Genomic DNA, 12,347 nt, shown 5'->3' with positions numbered 1-12,347 from the left:
TCCCCTGGTACCACCCCCATTGCCAGTGAAGACGAGAAGATCATTGCCAACGATACTGCAATTTCCTCTCTTGCTTCCCACATAATCCTAGGATATATCCCGTCAGGCCCGGGGGACTTGTCTATCCTCAAGTTGTTCAAAATGTCCAACACATCTTCCTTCCTAACAGGTATCTCTTCTAGCTTACCAGTCCATTTCACACTCTCCTCTTCTACAATACGGTCCCTCTCGTTCGTAAATACTGAAGAGAAGTACTTGTTCAAGACCTCTCCTATCTCTTCCGACTCAATACACAGTCTCCCACTACTGTCCTTGATCGGACCTACCCTCGTTCTCGGCATTCTCAGGTTTCTCACATACGCATAAAATGCCTTGGGGTTATCCTTGATCCTATCCGCCAACGATTTTTCATGCCCTCTCTTAGCTCTCCTAATCCCTTTCTTCAGGTCCCTTCTGGCTATCCTGTATCCCTCCACTGCTCTGTCTGAATCCTGTTTCCTCAACCTTATGTAAGCCTCCTTCTTCCTCTTTACCAGACATTCAACCTCTCTCGTCAACCAAGGCTCCCTCACACGACCATTTCTTTCCTGCCTGATAGGTACATACATATCATGGACACGTCGTATCTGCTCTTTGAAAAAGTTCCACCTTTCCACCACATCCTTCCCTGACAGCCTATGCTCCCAACGTATGCTCCTCAAATCCTGCCTTACAGCATCGTAATTTCCCTTCCCCCAATTATAAAATCTACCTTGTTGTGCGCACCTATCTCTCTCCATAACCAAGGTGAAAGTCACAGAATTGTGGTCACCATCACCAAAATGTTCACCCACTAACAAGCCCATCACTTGTCCCAGTTCATTACCAAGTACCAAATCCAATATGGCCTCCCCTCTGGTTGGACAATCTACATACTGCGTTAGAAAAGCTTCCTGGACACACTGCACAAACACCGCCCCATCCAATCTACTTGATCTAAAGAGCTTCCAATCAATATTTGGGAAGTTGAAGTCGCCCATGACTACGACCCTGTGGCTTCTGCACCTTTCCAAAATCTGTTTCCCAATCTGTTTCTCCACATCTCTGCTGCTATTGGGGGGCCTATAGTAAACACCCAACAAGGTGACTGCACCTTTCCTATTTCTGACTTCAGCCCATACTACCTCCAGAGGCAGATCCCCCTCAAACTTCCTTTCTGCAGCCGTTATACCATTTCTAATTAGCAATGCCACCCCCCCTCCTTTTTTCCCACCCTCCCTAATCTTACTGAAACACCTGTAACCAGGAACCTCCAACAACCATTCCTGTCCCTCATCTATCCACGTTTCCGTGATGGCCACAACATCGTAGTCCCAGGTACCGATCCACGCCTTAAGTTCACCCACCTTATTTCTGATACTCCTTGCGTTAAAGTATACGCACTTGAACCCATCTCTGTGTCCGCAAGTAGTCCCTGTCAGTGCTACCTTCTGCACAGCTTCCCTACAGTCTTGGGCATCCTGACACACAGCTAGCTTACTTGCTGGACTACAAGTCCGGATCCCATCCCCCTGCCAAATTAGTTTAAACCCCCCCGAAGAGTGCTAGCAAACCTACCCCCCAGGATATTGGTGCCCTTCTGGTTCAGGTGCAACCCGTCCTGTTTGTACAGGTCCCACCTTCCCCAGAATGCAGTCCAATTGTCCAAATATCTGAAGCCCTCCCTCCTACACCAGCCTTGCAGCCACGTGTTCAACTGCACTCTCTCCCTATTCTTTGCCTCACTGTCACGTGGCACCGGCAACAACCCAGAGATGACGACTCTGTCTGTCCTAGCTTTTAGCTTCCAGCCTAACTCCTTGAGCTCTTGAATGACCTCCCCACCCCTCTTCCTACCTATGTCGTTGGTGCCAATGTGTACCACGACTTCTGGCTGCACACCCTCCCCCTTAAGGATTCTAAAGACACGGTCTGAGACGTCTCGGACCCTAGCACCCGGGAGGCAACAAACCATCCGAGAGTCTCGCCCATGTCCACAGAACCGCCTGTCCGTCCCTCTAACTAGAGAGTCCCCTATAACTAGCGCTCTCCTCCTCTCCCCCTTTCCCTTGAGTCTCAGAGCCACAGACCCCTTCACTGCAGCTTACACCTGCAACGCTGCCCCCCCCAACAGTTTCCAAAGCTGTATACTTATTTTTTAGGGGAACGACCACAGGGGAACCCTGCACTGCCTGCTTCTTCCCCTTCCCACCTCGAACTGTTACCCAGCTACCTCTGTTTTCCAGCGTAACTATGTCCCTGTAGCTTCTATCAATCACCCTCTCAGCCTCTCGAATAATCCTCAGTTCATCCAACTCCAGCTCCAGTTCCCTAACGCGGTCTGTGAGGAGCAGGAGCTGGCTGCACTTCCTGCAGACGAAGTCGGCAGGAGTATCGGTGGTCACCCCTACCTCAAACATCCTGCAGGAGGAACATTCCACCGCCTGCACTGCCATGACTGTACACTTTCTCCAAAAACAATAACACTGAGTCACTTACCTGTGGACTTTAAAGTTAGGTTAGAGGAGGCGGGTGGGAGGGAGGCCCTACGGAAGTAGGACCTGGGGTCTAGAACACACCCACTTACCTTCCCGCCCAACTATGCGCTCCAACCTCACTTCCGCTGCTCCCACTCAAATGACCGTTGGTGATTAAAGGGTGAGTATTTATACTCACAGTTCTCCTTCCCGGCTGCCCCTCTGTTTGCCGTCACTTCCTCTGCAGCTCCCGCTCTTTTTGTGAAGAGAGAAAAAAAAACACCGCTGCCCGCCACAGGGAAGTAATTTTGAAACAAACTGTCTTACCTTAGCTGTAGTCTCCCGGGTTCGCCTTTACTCGGCCGCTGCTCCCACTCAAAAAAGTCAGCACATTCTGTTAATACCATATAGGTATTAACAGAATGTGCTGACTCTAAATATATGACCACCCAATCGACCTTCCCTCTCTGGGCATATTTACGTTCTGCAGAAGCCAACGTCCCAAATACATCTCTAATTGGTTATGTCTCTCTACTGGGCCACCTATCAGCTCACACTACTCTGATGTGTGTACAAGCAGGCACCACAAGCAGGTTGATACGAAGGTGCCAGGATGGACGTCAGGTTATGTACGAACTTCCTGTAATAGATCACCAGTCCCTGGAATGACCCAAGCTGTGGTACTGATGTGGGAATTAGGGCCACCTCTGCCTGCCCTCTTCCAATGGGTGTTACTCAGTCTTATCGACTCTGTCGTTTAAGTAGGACACTCAGGGTGCATGGACTCTACATTTATCCCTGACTAATTCACCTAACCTGCACATCTTTTGGATTGTGGGAGGAAACCTGAGCACTCAGAGAAAACCAACGCAGACACAGGGAGAATGTGCAAACTCCGCACAGACAGTCGCCCAAGGCTGGAAGTGAATGCAGGCCCATGGTGCTGTGAGGCAGCAGTGCTAAACACTGAGCCAAAGTGTCGCTCTAAACCTTTCTGATTCATGTCCCTATACAAAGTTCCTATAAATGTTTAACTGTACCTGCATCTAACATTTTTGCTGGCAGTTCATTTCACATACAAACCACCCTCTGTGTGAATACTTGCCCATCATGTCCCCTCTTCATTCTTTCTCCACTCACCTTAAAAATATGCCCCTTGCTTTGAACTTCCCCCACCCCGAGACAAAGACCTTTGTTATTAACTGTCTGTATTCCCCTCACAACGTTCTTAACCTCGGGGATGATCACCTTGATGGGATTGCTCTATCTGCCCTCAATAGACAGATGGAAATTGAGGAGCAAAAATGTAGAGAGATCTCAGCTATATGTAAGGATAATAGGGTTGTAATAAAAGGCAATTTTAACTTTCCAGATAGAGACTGGGACTGCCATAGTGTTCAGTGCTTGGACAGTGAGGAAATTGTTAAATGTGTTCAAGGACATTTTCTGTCTCAATCTGTAGCTGTCCCTATCAGAGAAGGAGCAAAATGTGACATTCTCTTGGAAAGTAAGGCAAGCGACTGAAACGTTTGGGAGCAGTGATCATAATTTTGTTAGTTTTAGATTAGTTATGAAAAAGTATAGGCATTGTAAAGTAGTATATAATTAGAGTCAGGCAAATTTTGATGGCATGGGACAGGAACTTTCAAACTTGATTGGAGTAGACTGTTCACAGGTAAAGGGACGACTGGCAATTGGAGTTTGCAAATCTGAGATAATGAGAGTTCAGAGACATGATGTTCCTGTTACAGTGAAGAGTAAGGCTGGTCGGAGTCTGGGACAATGGATGAACAAAGATATTGAGGCTATGCTCAAGAATCATAAGGAGTCTTTTATTAGGTAAAGCCAACAGGGATCAAATGAATCTCTTGAAAAGTATCAGGAGTGCGTAATGATTGTAACAAGGTCAGCCAGGTGGACCTCACAGAATTTGAGTTCCCTAATTGGGGCAGTTAATCTGGTCCAATCAGGGAGTCCTGGCTGACAGATAAGAACAGGAGTTATCGCCGCAGGGAGTGGAGTGCATCATTTCTCCCTCCAACTCTATTTTGATTTAGTCCCTCCCCTCCCCTTCACTGCCCTTTGATGTGAAGGGCAGTGTTTGTCACTGGCCACCCGGGTGTTTTCCTATCTTCCTGGTGGTGGAAATTGAATAAAGATTCATGCACTTGTGTCTTTCACTGTGTCTCACACCTGCACACACACACCATGGGTGCTGGGGAAATAATAAGCACTACCGCACTTAGGCGGTAGTGTGGGGGTTAAAAAAAAAGAAAAGAAAAAAATATAAACAGGATTCTTCCCTTAAAATAAAAACAGGAGTGGCGGTGTCGACCAACACCCTGGAGTTGTTCAGGGAGAGGTGGGCGCCACAGGGAGTGCATCATTTCTCCCTCCAACTCTATTTTGATTTAGTCCCTCCCCTCCCCTTCACTGTTTTGATCATACAGCACTGCCCTTTGATGTGAAGGGCAGTGTTTGTCACTGGCCACCCGGGTGTTTTCCTATCTTCCTGGTGGTGGAATTGAATAAAGATTCGTGCACTTTTTGTCTTTCACTGTCTCTCACACCTGCACACACACACCATGGGTGCTGGGGAAAAAAATAAGCACTACCGCAGATAGGCGGTAGTGTGGGGGTTAAAATTAAAAAAAAAGAACACGAGTGTTGGCCTATAGTCATGGGGTTTCCCCACATAGGTTTGAATCCTGCTGACTACGTTATGAATGACTTCCTGCTGGAACAATTTTCGCTCAAAGTTCAGAAAACCTAATTTCCTTTCGTCCTGGTGGTGGAAATTGAATAAAGATTCATACACCTTGTGTCTCTCACTGTGTCTCACACCTGCACACACACAATATGGGTGCTGGGGAAAAACTAAGCACTACCGCAGTTAGGCAGGAGTGTAAAAAAAAGAAAAAAAAAGAAGAAAAAAAAAAGAAGAGGAATGTTAGATATTCTGTTCACTCTGAGGGAGCTGGATCAATGCCAAGGACTCTCCACATGTAAATAAGAGTTGACTTGGTGATAAGATACCAGCTTTTGTGGAATTATTTCAGTGGCAACAGGGGTGGGATTAATAATGTGACCATGCAAAAGTGCCTACTAGCTTCAAGCAAGCAGTACAACGGGTTTTACCATTGGAAAATGCAGCAAGTAAAGCATATGAGTAGCAGGGTTTTCCACTGGAAGTGGGCATCCGCATCAGCTTAGGGAAGCACCACTTGAGTAAAGGCAATTTCACAGCCTCACTCAGGACATATCCTGAACAAAGGGCCTCCAGGTCAGCCCAGAGCAAAACCCCAAAACAAAGCCAAGCTTCAACCAAATAGTGAAAACTTTCTTCAGGATCCGGGCCGGCACAGCATTGTAATTGCTGCAGGAATGAGGACTCGAGACAGTAAAAGAGTCTCACTCGACCTAAACTGAGTAAGAGAACTCATCAGTCAGTGTCCAGGAGAGTCCATCTGCACCTGGTGTAGAATAATTAAATTGCTTAACAACACCAAAATCAGAACCAAACATAATTGGAGTCTGGTTGAATGATGACCTATTCTAGTTGAGCTCAATACCAGAATGGCCATTGCAGTGATCATTGAACCAGTCTTTAAGAAAATTTGCTCTGGACTCCAACCTCTAAATTTGCACAAGACCTCAGTGAGATTGAGAACCTATACCGGGAAACCTTTCCAAATTAAGGATACAACTTCGGTTCCAGTCTCTTATGAGAAGCAGTTGGTTCAGTTATCACTGATTGTAGTAAAGGGTTTGGACCCAAGCTTGATCAGGTGAGGTTGGTGAGAAAGATTCACTTGCTTCATCAACGTTTTTGAATAGAAAATGGCTGCCTGAATGAATACTCAATGAGTATTTATATGGTTAACCATTTGCTTAAAATCTCCACATAGGTGAACCAACTCATTGGGTTTCATAACTGGTATGATAGGATCAAAAAACAGGAAATGTGGAGGACCCTGAAACTATGAACCATAAATACAATAGTCAGCACCAAATCACCAAGGGATTCAGAAAACGCTTCTCTACAGGAGTGGTTAGAATGTGGAACCCGCCCATACACCAAGTGGTTGACACAGTGACCATTGTCGTCCTGAAGGGGAAGCTTGATTGACACTTGAGGGAGGAAGCAACAGAGGGAAGTCCTGTCAAAGTGAGAAAAAGAAGGGTGGTGGGGGGGCTTGTGCAGAACATGATCACTGGCAAACACCAACTGCACAGATAGCTTGGTTCTGTAAGTCCCAAAAGCATGGGCCTCCATTTGCTGTTCAGACGACTTCACAGTCACTGCTGATGTTTTTAGTCATTCCTGGGATGAGGGTGTCACGAGTGAGGCCAGCGTTTCTTGTCTGTTCCTAACTGCCCTTGAGAAAGTACTGGTGAGCTGTCTCCTTGAAATGTTGCATCCAATGATGTTAGAATCCTTGGTGACTTTTAATGAATTTTATTTTGTTTTATCAATCTTTGCTTAGAGTTGTGAACTGAGGACTGTTACTGAGAAAGACAAACAAATTTGGTTTCATTTATGAGGCCAGACGTGGAAGTTATTTGCAAGTTGATTCTGATCAAAACAATTCCATAGATTCTTCAACACAGGGGAAGAGCAGTGCATGTAAACAGACAGAAGTTGTTCATTAATAAGGACAGTCCCTGGGAACTGGTTCCACCAAGTCTGGGAGAGACCGAATGCTCAAGGAGGTGGCAGATGTTCACTGGGAACTGGGACCTTGCGGTGGGATGGTCAGTCTGTCAGGGAGAGGCCACAGTTTTGAACTGGGTTTTTGGAGGAGTCTGGCTGTTGAAGTGACAACATGAAGAACTGAAAGCTCCTTTCCTAACTGTCCATTGACAGCCAACGAAATGAGAGAAAGGTCCTTTGGCATTTGGATCTAATATTAGGAAAGCAGCCACACCCTTAACTAATTTGGTCCAAAAATAAATGAAAATGGAATGGGCTACAGAATGATGCCAGGCAGCCTTTGCAAAACTGAAAGTAATTTTAACAAATAAATGCGTATTAACTGTACCGAACTTTAATAAACCATTTCAATTAGCAGGAAATGTTTGCGATTTGGGGATTGGAGCAGGACAACGAGGCTGGAATGGAGAAACTTGTGGCTTATTTTTCAAAAAAGGTTGAACCAACATCAGAAAACCTACTTGACGATAGAAAAGGAAGTTAGCAGCTTTTCAACACTTTGGATTATATACTCAACATGGAGACAATGAGACTGTCTTTTTTACTGATCATAATCCACTGACGCTTGGAGATGGAGTTTCGATCTACAGCTGGAGAAGTGTGAGTGGATTGGAGGAAAGCTAATGTGGCACCTTGATTTAAAAACTGAGCAAGAGATAAACCAGGTAGCTCCAGGCCAGTGAGTCTGAGCTCAGTGGTGGGGATACCATTGGAAGCAATTTAAAGGGACAGAATTAATCTACACTTGAGGAGGTTGGGATTAATCAGAAACAGGCAGCATGACTCTGTTAAGGAGAGGGAGGCAGAAGATGGGAAATTATCTGCTGTTAGTCTGGCCTCGGTTGTTTGTAAGATTTTAGTGAACATTATTAAGAATGAGATTGCAGAGAATTTGGCAGTGCAGGGTAAAATACAGCTGAGTCAGTATGGCTTCATCAAAGGCAGGTCATGCCTGAAATAAATCTGTTAGAATTCTCTGAAGAGGAAACTGGCAAGTTAGATAAAGGAGAACAAAGTTGGTCATTAATGAAGACATGACCTACTTGGATTTCCAGATGATCTTTGACAAGGTGCTTCAGTGGAAGCTGCTAAATAAGATAAAAGCCCATGGTGTTAGGGATTGGCATGGTGTGAGAATACTCAGGCTTTCAGAGGTATATTTTCATGAAGAGAGGTTGAGACAGAGGTATTGAAAAGTCTGTTTCAAACCATTAAAGTGAACAGCTTGTGAGGCCTTGGGTTTTTTTTTTACAAGTTGAAACAATAGAAGCACACTGAACGAGTGGAGTTAAGCTCCAACATAACCAGGATTTCAGTTTAACTTTGAGAAGCTGCTGGGGTTTGGAAGCTGCCATACATTGCTCCCTAAAGGCAAATGGAATACTGTTCTTCATTGTAAGAGAGATGGAGTTTAAAAAGATGGAGGTTATGCTGCAGCTGTATATGGTGCTGGTGAGACCATACCTGCAGTATTGTCGCCTTAATTCATAAAGGATGCACTGGCTCTGGAGATAGTGCAGAGGAGGTTCACTTGGTTGATTCCAGAATTGAGGATATTGGCTTATGAGAAAAGATTGAGTAGGCTGAGACTACGTTCATTGAAATTTAGAAGAATGATGGGAGAATATTACAAAAATATGTAAAATTATGAAGGAAATGGATAAGATAGAAGCAGGGAGGTTGTTTCTACTGGTGGGTGAAACTAGAACTAGGGGGCATCAGCCTTTTGTTATAAAGCCTCAAATTATCTTGAGAATGTGACTTAAATAAAGTTCTGGGATTTACACATTAATGAATCAAAACCAGCAAATCCATTCTAATTGATGAAAGACTGGATAATCAAGGTTTGTTCAATGTATCATCGTATCACTGTAATCTATTGCCAGGAATTCTGTGTCTTATGGTCCTGTTTCACACCCACCTGATGAAGGAGCAGCGCTCAGAAAGCTAGTGCTTCCAAATAAACCTGTTGGACTATAACCTGGTGTTGTGTGATTTTTAACTTTGTCCACCCCAGTCCAACACCAGCTCCTCCAAATCTTGTAAATAAACTCTGTTTGTTTAAAACTAAGTGGTTTGATTAGCCAATTCTCTCCTGCAATATCCACTTTACACCTGTTTAAAACAACGAGCAAAGTTAAGATCTGGGCTACCTTCTTAAACATTTTAAGGGATCTGTCCTGGTCCATAACAGAATGGGGACTCTTTACAGGATTTGTTGTTTAGTTGCAAACTGGGATTAGAGATGTTGAACTTGAAGGCAGTGAGTTGTAAGTGTTAGTGTCTGTTGTTCTGGATGTTGGTTTTGGTTGGTGTTGCTTGGTGTAGTCAGGACTCGTTCAGTCAGCAAGAGATTTCTGGGGGTGGAGGAAGTGACCTTGGGGGTTTTACAAAAGGGTAAAAGCCAAGCTGCGGGAATTAGCAGATAAGCTGGAGTTGGAGCTGCCTCCTTCCATGAGGAAAGGACAGATAATTACAGCAGTAGCTCAACATTGAAATTTGTTGGAAACACCATCAGAATCTTTAGAGATGGCTAAAGTTCAGTTGAAAATGAAGCAGCTTGGGTTAGAGGCAAAAGAAAAAAACCAAGGACAATCTAACCTTGTTAAAGGAGCAGCTTCTTCACAAAAGGAATTTCGGGTTATGGTCAGCAAGTGGATAAGGACAGTGGAGTCCATGGAAAGGTCACCCATGGTCTTATTGAATGGTGGAGCAGGCTCAATGGGAAAACAGATTCAAGGTAAGAAATAAAGGGTGAGAAGAGAGTTGAGGAGAGATACGTTTTCATACAGAGGGTGATAAGCGTTTGGCACTCACTGTCTGAAAGAGTGTTTGAGTTAGAAACGCGAGTAACATTTAAGCAGTATTTTGGGATTTAGTAGACTTCCCATTTGCCTCTTCAGTAGCCTGCATCTCTGCTGTCTTACTTCTTTTTGATATTTTAAACTTCTGTCCAACTGACTTCCACCTCCCACCTCTATCCATTCCCCATTAATTAGTTTAAAACCCTCAAAATAGTTGGTAAGAAGGGCATACGGATCAAGAGCTGTATTCTGGGGGAAGTAGAGTCAGATTTTTGTTAACTCACACACAAGCGATGGCCCAAATGGCCTCTTTCTATGCAGTAAATGAATCGATAATGAAACCTGAAAGCAATGAATCTTCACACAAGGAATAGTTAATTGTCACTGGTCGACAGTAATTAACACTCATCAAATTGACAGAAGAGCATTGAGGCTGAAACAGACAAGATGGAACTTTCTACGCTGAGTTTAGTTTGTATCTACCAGAGAAAGGTTGTCACTGCACATCATTCAGGAAACCTCAATGGTTGGGCAACTATGGGATTGGTGACAGCAAATGAAAAATTTTGACTTTCTGGGTTCTGTATTTGTAGTATTATTTGTAAGAAATTAAGGCAAACGCTTTTGTCTCATCATTGTCACTTCTCGATCAGTTCTGTCCCAGTATCTCTCTGAAACCTGCAGTATTCTGTATCTCCCCTCACTCTCTGGAAGGTCCCATGAGTTTCTGTGGGCTCTGTCCCACACGGAGCTCTGATGGGAATGTTTTGGCAGCTTCAGGTAAGCGATGCTATCCTGCCTTCATTTTTTTCTGAAGGTAATGATTTCTCCCTGATGAAGAAACCACGGTGAAGGAAAAGGCACATTGTGCTTAACCGCAACAGGTTTGGGAACTAAATGCCAGACAGCAGATGGGTTATCAGGTAGAGGCAATTGTATGATGAACAAAATGGATTTGAAAAGTCAGTGTTAGAAAGTACTTACTGCGAGCCTGCACTGAGACTGACAGGAGGACTGCAGAAAGACAAACATAGAGGGACTTCATCATCAATTCTTCACTCGCTCACTCTTCTCCTTCTCCTGAAAAGTATGAAGTTACTTGATGTCCTGTGCACCAATGAAGAAATGTTGATCAGTGTAAACGATCTGAAGCAGGAGGAGGAAGTCTGTATGTGGTCAGTAAGAGCCGAGAGGATGACAAAACTGTTGTAAAACTGAGGCACCAACCACAGCAACTGTTGAGAAAACAGGATGTTGCATCAGCTTCCCATACATTCCTCAAAATCCTCAAAGTCAACCTCAAAAACTCTGAGAGCTTGGGCTGCACAGTGTTACAGACAAAGTAAAGCTCCCATCTCCATGAAAAAACAAACCCCCAGGACAGGGACAGTTAGAGAAAGAGTGAAATTTTCTCAACTCTTTTAAACCGAAATTAATGTTCCCTCAACAATATCTCCACCAAACACTCATCGGGCACAAACAGCACAAGGTAGGACATTCAGGACACTCAGTAAAGACTGCTCTACGCTGTCTCCATCAAATACTGCCAGGACACAAACAGTTCAACTTTAACTACAGAGTAAAGCTCTCTCTACACCGTCCCTATCAATCACTCCTAGTACAGTGACAATCTGGGGTTGAATATGGAGTAAAGCTCTCTCTAAACATTCCTCTCAAAGACATCCAGGTCAGGGAGACCACACTGCCAGATACAGAGTAAAGCTGTTCCCATCAAACACTCTGAGACAGTAACAGCACAGGATCAGATAAAGGGTTTAGCTCCTTCTCTCTGGTAACCCAGATCCCCCTGTATCCCTGAAGTGGGAGGGACTGGAGCCACAGATTCAGCTGCTGTCCTGGCCCTTCCGTCCTGAACACACATCTTGGGGATAAGGGGTGAGCCAGGATCACAGATCACTGGCTAGTTATACACTAATCCATGTGTAGACAGATGCAGATTCAGTGAGACTGATTTGAATTGACATCGCTGAAAATGTGTTGCTGGAAAAGCGCAGCAGGTCAGGCAGCATATGCCCGAAACGTTGATTTTCCTGTTCCTTGGATGCTGCCTGACCTGCTGCGCTTTTCCAGCAACACATTTTCAACTCTGATCTCCAGCATCTGCAGCCCTCACTTTCTCCTTGAATTGACATAGCAGACTCACACAAACAATTATTTTTAGTGCCATTAAAACCAACCACAGGATTTAACAGTACAACAAATTCTGTTGTGGCTGCTGAAGCCAGAGCATGGTTTGAATGTTATTTCTGCAGTTCCCACAATTTCTTTCTCTGAGCCCTGATGCATTGTGCTGGACTTTCATTTGTTTTTGTC

At 44.6% G+C, this 12,347-nt stretch overlaps 1 protein-coding gene across 1 annotated transcript in view; it reads right to left on the bottom strand.

The window, feature by feature from the left end:
• The window catches only part of LOC148152021 (uncharacterized), a 48,494-nt gene extending 37,263 nt beyond the window's left edge, over positions 1-11,231 (bottom strand). Inside the window, exon 1 of the mRNA XM_087974892.1 lies at positions 10,998-11,231. Within this exon, the coding sequence (XP_087831018.1) occupies positions 10,998-11,061 (64 nt within the window). The 5' untranslated portion in view covers positions 11,062-11,231. The remainder of the gene's footprint in view (positions 1-10,997) is intronic.
• Between the last annotated feature and the right edge of the window lie 1,116 nt (positions 11,232-12,347).

Source organism: Chiloscyllium plagiosum, unplaced genomic scaffold (genome assembly GCF_037043375.1).
Source record: "Chiloscyllium plagiosum isolate Xiang-an unplaced genomic scaffold, Cpla_swu_hap1 HiC_scaffold_2, whole genome shotgun sequence".
Lineage (NCBI taxonomy): Eukaryota > Metazoa > Chordata > Chondrichthyes > Orectolobiformes > Hemiscylliidae > Chiloscyllium > Chiloscyllium plagiosum.
This window is presented reverse-complemented; position numbering and strand designations above follow the sequence as displayed.